The sequence below is a fragment of the Triticum dicoccoides genome, chromosome 3A, assembly GCF_002162155.2.
Source record: "Triticum dicoccoides isolate Atlit2015 ecotype Zavitan chromosome 3A, WEW_v2.0, whole genome shotgun sequence".
Lineage (NCBI taxonomy): Eukaryota > Viridiplantae > Streptophyta > Magnoliopsida > Poales > Poaceae > Triticum > Triticum dicoccoides.
In genome coordinates this window covers 698,803,039-698,817,906 of record NC_041384.1, presented here as the reverse complement: position 1 = coordinate 698,817,906, position 14,868 = coordinate 698,803,039, and the positions used below count along the sequence as shown (strand labels likewise).

Sequence of the window (14,868 nt, the reverse complement as noted above, 5' to 3'; positions counted from 1 at the left end):
ACACCAGGTGTTACATACAACCAAACACCATGCTTTGAATTTGTCCATTAACATGCAGGCAACCAAACACCAGGCAGTGTGGTTCTGCCCATGCAGGCAAAAAGGCATGCAGGCAACCAAACAACATGCAAATGATGCATTTAAGGCTGCATTTGCATAGCCAGGTTGGGTAGGGAAATGTATACAATGCGGGTACTGTAGCGCACGGCAATCAAACACACCCTGACTGAACCAGTGCGTCTATCTCAAGTTCTCAACGCACCGAGATCTCCCCTCTATGTATCAGCGCATCTACCCCAAGCTATCCATGTACTATAGCCCCGAGATAAGTGTGAGCAATATTATTGAATATTTGAGCAATTTTCCGTTAAATTTGATCCAGAAAGACCAAAAGACGGTAGGTAATAAAACGTGATACTCCCTCCATTTTTGTATACAAGGCCACTATCAAAATTACAATTTGCAACTATATAAGGCCACTAACACCAATCGAGATAAAATTGATGAGGTTTGCCTCATACTATCAACCGAGAATATTAATACCCCATGCATGCATACCGGGATGAGAAGGTTGGTTTGAATACACTGAATTAATCAAGCAATGAGGAGTGAGAGCGTTGTCTTGTTGTGTGTTGGAGAGAAAAATACACATTAATTAACACGTCAAACGAGGAGAAAAGACTAGTTTGCAACATTGACTTAAGTGACCATTAATTTCTACCTTGGTACCTGTAATATGGGTTTGTGGCCTTGTATACAAAAATGGAGGGAGTAATCATAATAGAGATGATAATCGAATTAAACCGGATGCAAACCTAACAAAATAGAGAAAACGTACGCTGCGATGGAAGAAGATGTTGGTGCACCGTTCGTCATATCGCCGAGAAGGTAATCCAAGTTGGGGAAAAAGCCATCGTTCTCTGCCACGAAAAGGGAAGATTCAACAGTTGCGCTAGAGGGCTCTCTAAAAACCTTATTGCCTCTCTCCTGTAGAGAGGCAGGGATTTGAAGGCCTGCTGTCTAACGTCTCGATGCACACCGAGAGGTACAACTGTCTAATAAAATTCCAATAATTCCAGCAGATATGACACTATATTCTCCATTCACCGAGGAGCATTATATATACCGTGGATTCTCTTACGGCCTTAGCACAACAGCCAGCCAGATTAAGCAAAGCATCAAATTAGTTAAGCAACGGCAACAAGATAATAGGCATAAGCTCTTTCAATATTGCTCAGGATGCTCATCTCTTACAAAGCATCCTTTCTACTCTTTTCATGACAACAAGAGGTACAACTGAAAGGTCATAACCGTTAATATGTTTGATGACCTTTCCAAAATTATGTAGCTGCACTGCAGAGCACGCACTACATGGTCACTATCTTAGCTCAATTTCAAGGCTGCGATCACACATCACTGCACGCACGCATCAGCCACTGCTGTCCCTGTCCATGACTCTTCAAAGCCACAGGGCGCCGGCCTGGCGGAGGAGCGGCACGAGCTGGCCGCCGACGTGCAGCGTCATGACCTGGTCGGTGGTGCCGACAAGCCTGCCGCCGATGAAGACGGCTGGCACGGGCGGGCTCCGTCCGACCATGCCGACGAGCGCCCTCTCGACGTCCTTCCCGCGGGGGTCCTTGTCCAGCTCGTGCACCGTCCAGCTCACGCCCAGCTCTGTGAAGAGCGTCTTCACCGTGTGGCACATGAAGCAGTTGCTCGCCCCAAAGATCACCACCGCCCGCTGCGACGCCAGCTTCGTCACTCTGTCTGCCATTGCTGATCGAGCGAATTGGTGGGTAGCTAGTAGGCTGTTCTTGGGGATTTGTGATTGGTCGATCTGATCAGCTCACTTCACTTGAGCTTGCTCTAGGCTGTTGTGTTCTTGGAGTTGGATGATGGAGATGACCCAACGGTGCTTATTTATAGATGACCGCGGCGGGTAAAGAGGATGGAGTGGTCGGCGCAGGATTGCACGCTTAACTGAGGTGCAAGGGAATCGCTATGAGATGTGGCTAATCGGGTAGAATATATGTTCTCTGTCTAAAGGTTCTATTCTAGCCACCACCTTTTCTAATCTTTGCTTTTGGGAATTGGGAGGGGCCAAAATCATACAGTTAGCTATGTCCAGGAGAGTGGCTGATCTTTGATATTTTTAAAGAAGAATCAAGATTCAAGACAGACTGAACTTTTGTTGTTAGTATCATATATAGAAAAAAATGTGTGGAGAATCAAGATTCAAGAGAGGCTAAACTTTGGTGATATCAATTGAATCAATGCTTCAGCTGATGATTCAACAGGTTCCTGATAAGCTAGGATAGATACACTCTAATTCCTTGTTTTTTGCCATTTGTGCGTGAGAAGGAATACCAGAAAATTAAGTAGAGAACTAGTTCCAGATCACACGTAACGATCTCTCCTAGCTAGAACTACTTGTGAAATAGTGATGGTGGACGGATTGGGCAAAGTTTCTTGGAAAAAATAAATAAGTTTTAATGTGGAAGATGGATATCACAACTAACATTCAACATGCTCACCTTTGTTGTATCGTCTGAGCCATCCCTTCCAGAACACAAATGAAGCTCCGTTGCCACAAGTTGTACTTTCGGTCATTTCTGTTCCAGTTGCTGCTCCTCATTTCTATTACACTACGATAAATTCCTTATCTTCAACGCAAAAGCAGAGCTCCTGTTTTGGCTAAAAAAAAATTCTTCATTACTGCCAAGTCTATACACACTGCAGTCAAGCTTAGAAGATTCAGTATAGTTCTGATGGATATCTCCAAATACACTTCTGCAAACTTAACATTCTTTTAATGAAATGACAAAGGTTATTAACATCAATCTTAAATAAATGACTACAACACCTAGTGTTCTACGGATGTGAGTCTGTGACATGAACTCTACACATTTGCATTGCTGAGCTCAGTATCTGCTAATCAAGTTGGTAGCCAGTACATGCAAGAGTCTACTATATTTTGAATATTGGGCAAGGCAAATAGCAGATACAGTTGCACACATTATTTTGACAGGCATTACAAATTCTATGCATGCAAACATGTTTCAAACCAAGGAGAGGAATTAAACACAGTGAAATAACATACATCAATCAGAGGAGATCCAATCAAACCCATACAGATAATTTTGATTTCTCATCAATTTCCATTACCTCGTCAGCAACATACATTAATCAGAGGAGGTCCAATCAAACCCACCCAGTTAATTTTGATTTCTCATCAATTTTCATTACCTCATCAGCAACATACCTTCCTATTCAGGATGTGATGATAAGCTATGTCATGAGGGATATGCTTTCAACAAATACGGGTAAAAACTTCCCAAAAAAGACCGCCAATCTTATGCATGGATACCAGGATTACATTACACAGTCAAACTAGCTAGTGCGCAAACTTGATAGTGAAAAACGCCTTTTCACTTTGTTACAGAAGCCTTGACATATCTCTTAATTTCTCCGTGATAGGTATGAGATTGCCGAAAAGAACGTATAGAATTAGAAGGTTAATCTTGACCTACCATATCTTTTAGACCTTTATATCAACTACTATCTAAACCCACTCAGTTTAAGGTTACTGAATGGCATTGCAATCTACAGTACTAATTTGTTAATCTGCGACGGAAATTAGCAACAAAAGTATACAAAATAAGGGGTTACACAAATAATAGTAAATCGATGTGCCTGTACTTAGGATGACGCATGTATTCGGAGTTTCCATGGGGTTTGAAAAGCGAAATGGAGGACACCCTGGCCCATGGAGTGCCCTACCTCCCGCCATCGACAGCATTCACCTAAGGCTAAGAGTAGAAAAACATTTTTTGGCCAAACAAGCTGCAATTCCATAAGCCAAATGCAGCCTAGGTAGATCCTTCTTTTTGGCTCGTACCATACCGAGCTCACTGGACCAGTGCATCTACCTCAACATACTAACCTCCCTGAATTAGTGCATCTACCTCCTATTATCTACTACCATTATATAGCTCCAAGAAGAACATGTACGATATGACACTATATTCTCCATTTACTGAGGAGCATTATATATACCGTGGATTCTCTCAAGGTCTTAGCACAACAGTAGGCTAAATTAAGCAACGACAAGATAAGATAAGCATAAGCTCCTTTAGTATTGCTCAGGATGCTCATCACAAAGCATCCATTGCATCTGTCATATGACAACAAGAGGTCAAACTGAAAAATCATGACTGTTAATATGTTTGATAATGACCTTTCCAAAATTATGTAGATGCACTAGATGCGCTACATGATCACTAGCTTAGCTCAACTTCGAGGCTGCGATCACACATAACTGCACACACGCATCAGCCACTGCTGTCATAGATCTTCAGAGCCAGAGGGCGCCAGCCTGGCGGAGCAGCGGCATGAGCTGGCCGCCGACGTGCAGCGTCATGACCTGGTCGGTGGTGCCGACAAGCCTGCCGCCGATGAAATGATGCTTATTTGTAGATGACTAGCTGCATCCGGTAAAGAGGCGGGAGTGGTCGGCGCAGGATTGCATGCTTAATTGAGGTGCAAGGGAATCGCTATGAGATGTGGCTAATCAGGAAGAATATTTGTTCTCTGTCTAAAGGTTCTATTCTAGCTAACACTTTTTTTATCTTTTCTTTTGGTAGGGGCCAATTACAGTTTGCTATGACCAGGAGAGTGGCTGATCCTTGATATTTTTGAATAGTGTCTCGAATAAGTAAGATGAAGAAGAATCAAGATTCGGAACAGGTTGGACTTTTGTTGTTAGAATCATACATAGAAAAATGGTGTGAAGAATCAAAAGATTCAAGATAGGCTGAACTTTGGTTGCATCAATTGAATCAATGCTTCAGCTGATGATTCCAGAGGTTCCTGATAAGCTAGGTTTAGATACACTCTAATAGCCTGTTTTTCCCATTTGTGCGTGAGAAGGAATATCAATAGTGTGGAGATGTCGAAATCATGCATCACACCTAAAACCCCTTTGTCTAATGGATAGCACAAAATTAAGTAGAGAACTAGCTCCAGATCACACCTAACGATCTCGCCTATAACTTCTAGTAGTGAACTAGTGATGATGGATGGATTGGAAAAAGAAATCGGAGAAATAAACAAGTTCTAATGTGGCAGATGGATATCACAACTAACATTCAACATGCTCACCTTCCAGAACACAAATGAAGCTTCCTTGCCAAAAGTTGTACTTTCAGTCATTTCTGTTCCAGTTGCTGCTCCTCATTTCTACTTGCTTGTCTTCCAAGGTTTTGTTTTTACACTACTGATCACTATGATAAAATCTTCATTACCGTACGTCTTCATTTCGGCAATATCTTATACACGCTGTGGTCAATCTTGGAAGATTCAGTGCAGTTCGGGTGGATATCTAACAATACACTTCTGTAGACTTCAATTTCCTTTTAACATAAATGACAGAGGTTATTAAGATCAATCTTACATGACTGCAACACCCAGTGTTATATGGTTGTGAGTCTGACATAAACTCTACACATTTGCATTGCTAAGCTCAGTATCTGTTAATCAAGTTGGCAACCAGTAAATGCAAGAATCTACTATATCTTGTATTGTGCAAATAGCATAGAGCTGCATACATTGTTTCAACAGCCATGACAAATTCTATGCACAAACACGTTTCAAACCAAAGAGAGCAATTAAACACAGTGAAATAGAATACATTCTATTACAGAAGTTGTACCCAGTGAAGATATTACAAAGATCAAACACAGGGGGGTCATTCCTCTTGATAATGCCCTATGTTCCGTGCCAGGAAGATAGGCAGCCAGATCATCATAATGGGAGAGATATCCATCCCATTTTTTATGGGCGCCATTGGGAGAAAACTTCATCTAATGAAGTCTATCAAATTTTTCCTTAGAACTAATAGTAGTGAACTAGTGATGATGGGTGGATTATAGCTTTGTGGACATAAAAATTGGAAAACAGAAGTCAGGTTTAATGCAAATAATAATGTACAGCACAACACATGCGTAACTTATCTTATCGTTTGAGCCATCCCTGTCCGTAACAGAAACGAAGCTTGCCACGAGTTGTACTTTCAGGTATTTCTCTTCCAGTTGATGCTTGTCATTTTTACATGGTCATCTTTCAAAGTTTTTCTGCACTACTGATCATTACCAGAAAAATCTTAGTTACCGACTCTTCACACAACAAATATGTTATATACACTGCAATCAAGTTTAGAAGATTCAATGCAGTTCAGCTTGGTCTCTTGCAATGCACTACTCTTAGTTTTTATTTATTGAGATGAAAAAAGGTTCTTATGATCCAACCTACAAGATTACGACTATGAGCTGGTGACACAAACTCTACACATTTGAATCGACTAATCTTTGTATCTGTTAATCACATTGGTAACCATTACATTTAAAGAGTCTACTATATTTTAGTTCTGGGTAAATAGCAGATAGACTTGCACACATTGTTTCAACACATTGCAAACACATTCCAAACTAAGGAGAGGAACATCACGGTGAAATAGCATACATTACATTAGTCAGACGAGATGCAACCAAGCCCATCAGCATAATTTTGATTTTTCATCAATTTCCATTACCACAGTCAGAAACATACCTCTCTATTACAGAAGTCATACCCGGTGAAGATATTACAAAGATCAAACACAGGGGGTCATTCCTCTTGATCATGTCCTACCTCTCGTGCAGGGAAAACAGGCGGCCAGATCATCACAATGGGAGAGAGAGCCATTTGGTGAGGTACATAACATTTTTCTGGCACCCTCTTATGGACTTTCTCAACTACCCTGCTCCTCAGATGAACATAAAAGAGAGTGCCACTTGCTGTATGATCCAAGAACACAAAGTCGGCATTGTCCCCGACCGCAGCAACATCAAGGTAATTACCGGGAGGGATCCAACGGTCCCTTACAAGACGTGCACAAGCCTCAGCCTCACGGACACAAAATGTGTCCACCAGCAGCCAGCCAGCACCATTGCCGTCGCCCGACATCGGATGGAGCCACACACTGAGCTGAAACCCATCTGCACTGACAAGATAGAGCCCGGAATCCTCCGCACATGAGAGCTTGTAATTGTGGCGCACTCCAACTGGGAGCTCAAGGGTGAAGAAGCTCGCCGCTGCCAAATCTAAACCCAGGGCATACCCAGAGTCGGTGAGCACGAAGACCTTGCCATGGATGGGTGGTAGAATTTCAAGGAATTCTGTGTCAAACGAGAGCTCTATCTCTGTCATTGCGGTGGCTGGGACGCCCCATCCGCCGGATCCCAGAACGTACAACTCGGCGTAGACTTTTCGCCGGACCGCCCAGAGATACAGCAAGGTGATGCCGTTGCGGCCCCCATCCTCGGGCAGGAACATCTCAACCAATCTACCTTGAGTGGTGTCCCAGTCAAGGTGGGGTAGCGGGGTCGTCGGGAGGACGGCTGCGGGCTCCCCGGCGAGCAGCGGAGCGAGGGAGTAATCGCATCTGTCGTCGTCGAAGAACTCTATGATGAGGCGGCCGTTCCGGCAGTGCTTGATTGGCAGGATTCTGCGGGCGAAGGCGGCGGCGCAGGAGGAGGTCGCCCGGCGAATGGGAGCGGCGAGCTCCGGGGGCTGCGGCGGGAACGGCACGAACCGGTACCGGCCGGAGAAGCAGAGGCAGATCCCGAGGAGGCGGGGCGGGTTGCGGTCGCGGAAGCGGCGGAGGAAGGCCGGGTCGGAGGCGTGGTGGAGCCACCGCTTGGAGACGAGGGCCGCGTGGACGAGGCAGGTGGGGAAGCCGAGGCGGAGGAGGATCTCGCGGAGGAGGTCGTCGTCGTCAAGCACCGATGCGGGCGCGGCCGCCGGCGTCCGTCGATCTCCGTCCATGATTTTGGCCAACCAAAGTTTGGGGGATTTTCCGGAGGGGAGGGTTTCGGTGGGAGAGGAGCAGAATGGATAGGCCAGCTGAATCGATCGTTTCCTTCCTTTTCCTTCCTTCGTTTCTACACAAAATTATTATGTTTTAAACTTATTAAAATCATCAAATAATGGAATCCATAAAAATCTGACGTCAAAATTTTAAAATCTCGTCATTAACGTGCTTCCTATCGTTGAATTATTAATATAAACCACGGAGTAAATTTTTGTGCCTCGTTGTCAGCGACATTTCAGAATCCTTCGCATCTTCCCCTCACTCGGTCGCCCACTCGTTTATTCCCCTCACCTTGTCTTCTTCTCGTCCCCACCCACCAACTCACAACGACGCCACCCAGGCACAACGAGGGCATGCGGCGGTAGCACCAGTGACTCCCGTCGGTTCCCAAATGGTTTTGTAGATCCAACCGTGATGCGCGCGGCTAGGGGAGGCGGGGGGAGGCGGAGGCATATTCATATTTTCAAATGTGAAAAAGTTACTGTTTGCCTATGGAAAAGATGTAGGTTAGACCATCACAAATTTGCCTTTTTAACCAATAACATTTTTTTGGACAATGGAAAATCCATACCTCGGATCATGGAACTTTTTTATTTTTCAACATGGCAAATTGATTTTTTATCGAATGCAAATAAAAATAAAAAATCAAACCATGGAAAAAATCATTATTTGGATCATGGCAAATCCCTACTTCAAATCATGGCAAATTTTATATGTTTGGAACATGGCAAACTTTATGAATTTAAACCATGGCAAACTAATTGCTTTGGACCATGGAAAAATTGTTTATATAAACATGGATATCCTTATGTTGAAACTTTTTTTGCCAAGGTTTCTTCTATGTTTTCTTAAATTCTGGCATTTTTAAGTTTACATAACTAGTATGGATCCATTTTTTCAACTTGATGACAATTTTATTATACATGTTATGAAAATTGGGTTCGTGCTAGGGGCACCCCTAGCTAATGAAAGCGTGGGTCCTTTAAATGGGAGCTTCTATTGAATGATGTAGGTGTTAGTTGGGCGAAATCACTAGTTGAGGAGTACTCGTTATAAAGATCACCCCAACCTCCCCAGATTGCGTCAAGTGGCACGTTGCATATGTGCCACTTGTCGTAACCTTTGAGTTTTTCTCTTTTTCGTAGATCCGCTTATTCAAAACGTTTTACCTTTTAAACCGTGCATCCAAATCTCGAACCATTTTCACCGTTGGATTCCTCATGTCGAGATCGTCAAAACTAGGTCCGATGTTGATAGGTTTTGATGAACTTTTTTTCACGAAAATAATCGAATGAAAAACCGAACCGTGAGCACGGGTTTTTTCCCTTTTCGAAAGAGGCACGCCCATGCCTCTCACGAAATCATAACCATGCCTCTCGCGAAAGCAAAACCGTGACTCTTGCAGAAGAAAAAAAAGAGAGAAAACACATATTTTTCCGTTTCCGAGGAGGCACGGCCGTGACTCTCGCGAGAGAACAACCGTGCCTCTCACAGAAGCAAAACGTGACTCTCGCGAAAGAAAAGAAAAAAATGTGTTTTTTCCGTTTCCTGAAGGAACGGTTGTGACTCTCGTGAAAGCACAATCATGCCTCTCGCTGAAGCAAAACCATGACTCTCCCAAAAGAAAAAAAACAGAAAATGCATTTTTTTCGTTTCCGAGAGACACGGCCGTGATTATCGCTAAAGCACAACCTTGCCTCCCGCGAAAGCAAAACCGTGACTCTCGTGAAAAAAAACACGTTTTTTTGTTTCCGAGAGGCACGGACCGTGACTCCCGCTAAAGAAAAAAGAGAAAAAAATGCGTTTTTTCACGCTTTTTTGAAAATAAAATTTGATCGAAGAGCTAAGGAGGACAGGCGGAAATCCAAAACGTCGAAAAAACAAAAAAAGACTGTTAAAAAGCCGAAATGCGTGCGGAAATATTAGAAAAAAAAAACAAAATCCAAAGGGAGCGCCCAAAGCGCGATACGTGACGAATGACTGAAAGCGCGCCAAGTGACGCTGATCATTGCGAGGCTTCCAAAGGAGCACTCGTTAACTAGTTGCTCTCCCCGCGTTGGGAGACGTGGCGCCTACAGCGATCTTCTGTGGGCTGATTTCATTCGGCCCATCACCGCTGGTTCGTTCGCTGTTTCTTTCGCGTGCCTGAAGGTTAGCGAGAAGCTCGCTCGTTATAGGCCTTTCTTTAGGACGCCATGTGTGCCTCCTTAATCCGCCTTTCTTTAGGACGTCATGTGTGGCTCCTTAGCGAGTAACTGGTTGGTTCGCTGTTTTCTTTTTGGAGAACTCTTTTGCTAACTAGTGTCAGCTATTGGATTGATTGATTCTATTCCAAAAATTTCTTTTGGAAGCACGGTTTTGTAGAAAATGGTCTTTGTAAATGAAAGAACTGAAATAATATTTCTGGGATATAACTTTATTTTCCGAAGTAAAGAATAAATGTAGGTAACAAATTTGGATGCTGAAAATCAAAACATGGATTCAAAAGTGTTCATATGTTTTAGAAAAAAAGTTCATAAATTTGGGAAAAAGTTCATCAATTTTGAAAAAAAGTTCATCAAAATTGAAAACCTTTCATCAAATTGAAAAAAAGTTCATTGAATTTAAAAAAAGTTAACCAATATTGGAAAAGTTCATCAATTTTGAAAAAAGTTCACCGGACTAAAAAAACTTCATCAAATTTGAAAAAAAATCATCGATCTTGAAGAAAAAGTTCATCGAATTTGAAAGTTCATGTAATCTGAAAAAAACATTGAATTTGAAAAACGTTCATGTAATCTGAAAAAAGTTCATCCATTTTGGAAAATATCATCGAATTTGAAAAAAGGTCATCAAATCTGAAAAAATCATTTTTAAAAAAAGTTCATCAATTTTACAAAACACGATATTCTTAAAAAACACGCATTTTAAAAAGCAAAAGAAAAATAAAAAAAGGAAAAACCGAATAATACCATCCCTGAACTATACCGCGAACCAGGAAAAACACATTGTTCGACAGTCATGACAAATTCGATGCATGCAAAACACGTTTCAAACTAGGGAGTGGAATTAAACAGAGTGAAACAACATACATTAGTCAGAGGAGATGCAATCAAACCCATCCAGATAATTTTTTCTCTCATCAATTTCCATTACCTCATCAGCAACATGCCTTCCTATTACAGAAGTCATACGCAGTGATGATATTACAAAGATCAAACACAGAGAGGATCATTCCTCTTGATCATGCCCTACATTCCGTGCCTGGAACACAGGCGGCCAGATCATCATAAAGGGAGAGATCTCGGTTTGACTGTTTGAAATTCCTTGACTGTTTGACTGTTCTTTTATCCTTTCTAGACCAGGTTTTAGTTAAGCAACCAACCAATCACTGAAGATTGTAAAGACCAAACGAGAAAATCTTGAGTTCAGCATGTACCTTTTTCTTTAATGGAGTTTCGTTATATAAACGGCACTGTTCCTATGGTGATTTTGTCATTGTACCAAACGAGACATGGCAAGAAAACTTAGTTCTAGCTACCACCTTTTGGGAGGGGCCAAAATCATAGAGTTAGCTATGGCCAGGGCAGTGGCTGATCTTTGATGTTTTTTTAATAGTGTCTCGAATAAGCAAAGATGAAGAAGAATCAAGATTCGAGACAGACTGAACTTGCGTTGTTAGTATCGTACATAGAAAAATGGTGGGAAGAATCAAGATTTGAGATAGACTGAACTTTGGTGGTATCAACTGAATCAATGCTTCAGCTGATGATTCATCAGGTTCCAGATAAGGTAGGTTTAGATAAACTCTAATTCCTTGCTTTTTGCCATTTGTGCGTGAGAAGGAATACCAATTGTGTGGAGTTGTGGACATGATGCCTCACATTTTCCTTTTCTGGATGCCATTGCGAATTTGGGATGAAACTCCATCTAATGAACTCTAGCACCTCCTGTAATCTTTGCTTTTGGGAGGAGGCAAAATCATACAGTTAGCTATGGTCAGGACCCTGGCTGATCTTTCATATTTCTTGTAATGATGCTTCAGTTAGGCTGAACTTTAGTTAGTAGTACCATACATAGAAAAATGGATGGTGGTATTAATCAAATCAATGCTTTAGTTATTGATTCAGCAGGTTCCTGACAAGCTAGGATTGGATGCACTCTAATTTACTGTTTTTGCCATTTGTGCGTGTGTAACAAGGAATACCATTGTTGTGGAGTTTGTGGACAACACAAATCACTTTTTTTTCTGCATGACATTGGGATAAAACTTCATTCAATGGCATCTATCATAGCAGTGAACTAGTGATGGTGAGTGGATTATAGCTTTGTAGACATAAAAAAAATGGAAACAGAAGTCAGTTTTAATGTGAATAAAAATGGACATCACAGCACATTCATACCTTGTCTTACCGTCTAAGCCACCGTTGCCGAGAACACAAAAGAAACTTCCTTGAAAAGAGCTGTATTTTCAGTTATTTCTCTTCCAGTTGCTGCTTGTCGTTTTTATTTGGCCACCATTTAAAGTTCTTCTACGCAACCAATCATTACCAGAAAGTCCTCATATATGGAATATCTTATACAAACTACTGTCAGCTTAGAAGATCAGTGCAGTCTTGCAGGATATATTGCAATATACAAATTACTGAAATGAACATAGGTTCTTAAGACCCAACTTACATGACTGCAGTATCTGCTGTTCTAGGAAGAGAAATAACTCAAAGTACATACCTCTATATTACAGAACTCATACTCAGTTTAGATAGTACAACGATCAACCACAGGGGGGTCATTCCTCATGACCCACGTTCTGCGCTGGGAAGATAGGCGGCCAGATCATCATAACAGGAGATACACGTACGTGACCAGCATCCACACGTTTATATCCACATTCATCTGCCCCCCTCTGGCAGACCTTCTCAACCACCCTGCTCCTCAGATGAACATAAAAGAGGGTGCCACTTGCTGGATGATCCAAGAACACAAAGTCGGCATTGTCCCCGACCGCAACAACATCAAGACAAACATTGCGAGGAGGAACCCAACTGTCCTCTGCACGGGGTGTGCATGCCTGACCCTCACGGACACAAAATGTGTCCAGCAGCAGCCAGCCTGCACCATTGTCATCGCCCGACATCCGATGGAGCCACACACTGAGCTGAAACCCGTCTGCGCTGACAAGATAGATCCCTGAATCCTCTGCACATGAGAGCATATAGTTGCTCCGCACTCCAGCTGGTAGCTCAAGGGTGAAAAGGCTCCCCGCGGCCAAATCTAGACCCACGGTGTGCCCAGAGTTGGTCACCATGAAGACTTTGCCATGGACGGGTGGTAGCATTTCAAGGAAGACTGTGCCATCTGGGGGCTCTATCTCTGACTCCATGTCAGGGACGCACCATCGGCCAGATCTGAGGATGCACACCTCCGCATACACTTTTTGCCGGTCCTTCCACAGATTCACCAAGGTGATGCCGTCGCGGCCCCCATCCTCGGGTAGGAACATCTCAGTGAATTGAGTGCGCCTCTCCCAGTAGTTACGGTGGGCGTGGGACAGCAGGGTTGGTGGGAGGACGGTTGAAGACTCCCCGGCGAGAACCGGCACCACAAGGGGGTGATTGAAGCTGCCGTCGCGGAAGACCTCGATGATGAGGCGGCCGCTCCGGCAGTGCTTGATTCGCGGGCATCTGCGGGCGAAGGCGGCGTCGCAGCAGGAGGTCGCGCGGCGTATGGGGGCGGCGAGCTCCGGGGGCTGCCGCGGGAGAGGCACAAAACGATACCTGCCGGGGTAGCCGACGCAGGCGCCGAGGAGGCGGGGCGGGTTGCGCTCGCGGAAGCGGCGGAGGAAGGCCGGGCTGGAGGCGTGGAGGAGCCACCGCTTGCAGACGAGGGCGGCGTTGACGAGGCTGGTGGGGAAGGCGACGCAGAGGAGGATCTCGCGGAGGAGGTTGTCGTCGTCAAGGACCGATGCCGCCGATGCGGCCGCGGCCGCGGCCGCCGGCGTCCGTCGATCTCCGTCCATGATTTTGGCCGGACAAATTTGGGGAATTTTTCTGGGGGAGGGGGTTTCGGTGGGACCGTGGGAGCGAGCAGAATACGACGGGGGAGTAGCAAAATACCACTAGTCAAAACTGTTTTTTTTTTGTTAGCACGAGAACTGCCAAATCATATTTTATTTGATTAAAAAAAAGAGTGAAACAAGAACAAGGTCTCAAGGGATTTCCTCCAAGTAATGCTACAGCAACAGATCCCATTTTACGGTTTCTACGCAATTTAGGCCGCGCTTGAATTATCGTGTTTTCTTTAGATACATCAGTAAAGGTAAAGGATACACGCCCCTAGACGTCTTATTGTTTCCGGCCGAAAATCTGGTAAGATACACTTGTAAAATTATACACCTGTATTAAATTACACTCAATCCAATCGCGGCCTTGGTATGTGACAGTTTCTAATGGAGATTAAAGGCTCATTTGGTTGTTGTGGATGGAAAAGGCTGGGCAATAAACCCCCAAGTGGGGATCTCCCTGCTTCCGTGAGATCCTTGTAAAACCATGGAAAATGCTATGTTGCTATTTGGACACAGGGAAGGAGGGAGGAGGAGAGGCTACCTTGGTCGAAGGAGTAGGAAGACGTTCATCGTTGCTGGACGGGACATGAGATCTGAGGCTGATCGAATCTTGGGAGAACGGGGAGGATGACGGCCACAACAGAGGGTTGTCGCTGGAGGAAGGCGTAGGAAGCAACATGTCACTAGGCGGAGAAATCAGCAGGCGTTGCGTGGTGAGGGTGGGCGAGCCGAGGCTTTCCTCCCCAACCCCTCGAGACATGGAAAACCTTTCCGTGAAAACAACGTGGATCGTGATGCAGAATTCCAGTGGGCAACCAAATGCTCTGGTGGTCTTACACGGGCCGACTTGCCCTGTGGGCTGGACACCCTGGTTTTTGACGAGGATCCTCGAGGGATCGCGTGAAACCAAACAAAG

At 44.0% G+C, this 14,868-nt stretch overlaps 3 protein-coding genes across 3 annotated transcripts; all 3 read right to left on the bottom strand.

Annotated features, from left to right (window-relative positions):
* Positions 1 to 1,214: 1,214 nt before the first annotated feature.
* On the bottom strand, positions 1,215 to 6,357 carry LOC119270302 (putative glutaredoxin-C2). Its single transcript, XM_037552298.1, has 2 exons — positions 5,161 to 6,357; positions 1,215 to 2,694 (listed from the first exon to the last, which is right to left on the bottom strand). The coding sequence occupies exon 2, from the start codon at positions 1,772 to 1,774 to the stop codon at positions 1,460 to 1,462; it is 315 nt and encodes a 104-aa protein (XP_037408195.1). The 5' UTR covers positions 1,775 to 2,694; positions 5,161 to 6,357; the 3' UTR covers positions 1,215 to 1,459.
* Positions 6,358 to 6,486: 129 nt separating this feature from the next.
* On the bottom strand, positions 6,487 to 7,926 carry LOC119270301. Its single transcript, XM_037552297.1, has one exon. The coding sequence runs from the start codon at positions 7,861 to 7,863 to the stop codon at positions 6,664 to 6,666; it is 1,200 nt and encodes a 399-aa protein (XP_037408194.1). The 5' UTR covers positions 7,864 to 7,926; the 3' UTR covers positions 6,487 to 6,663.
* A 4,535-nt stretch (positions 7,927 to 12,461) lies between these two features.
* LOC119270299 lies at positions 12,462 to 13,948 on the bottom strand. The gene has a single exon (XM_037552296.1). The coding sequence runs from the start codon at positions 13,905 to 13,907 to the stop codon at positions 12,678 to 12,680; it is 1,230 nt and encodes a 409-aa protein (XP_037408193.1). The 5' UTR covers positions 13,908 to 13,948; the 3' UTR covers positions 12,462 to 12,677.
* Between the last annotated feature and the right edge of the window lie 920 nt (positions 13,949 to 14,868).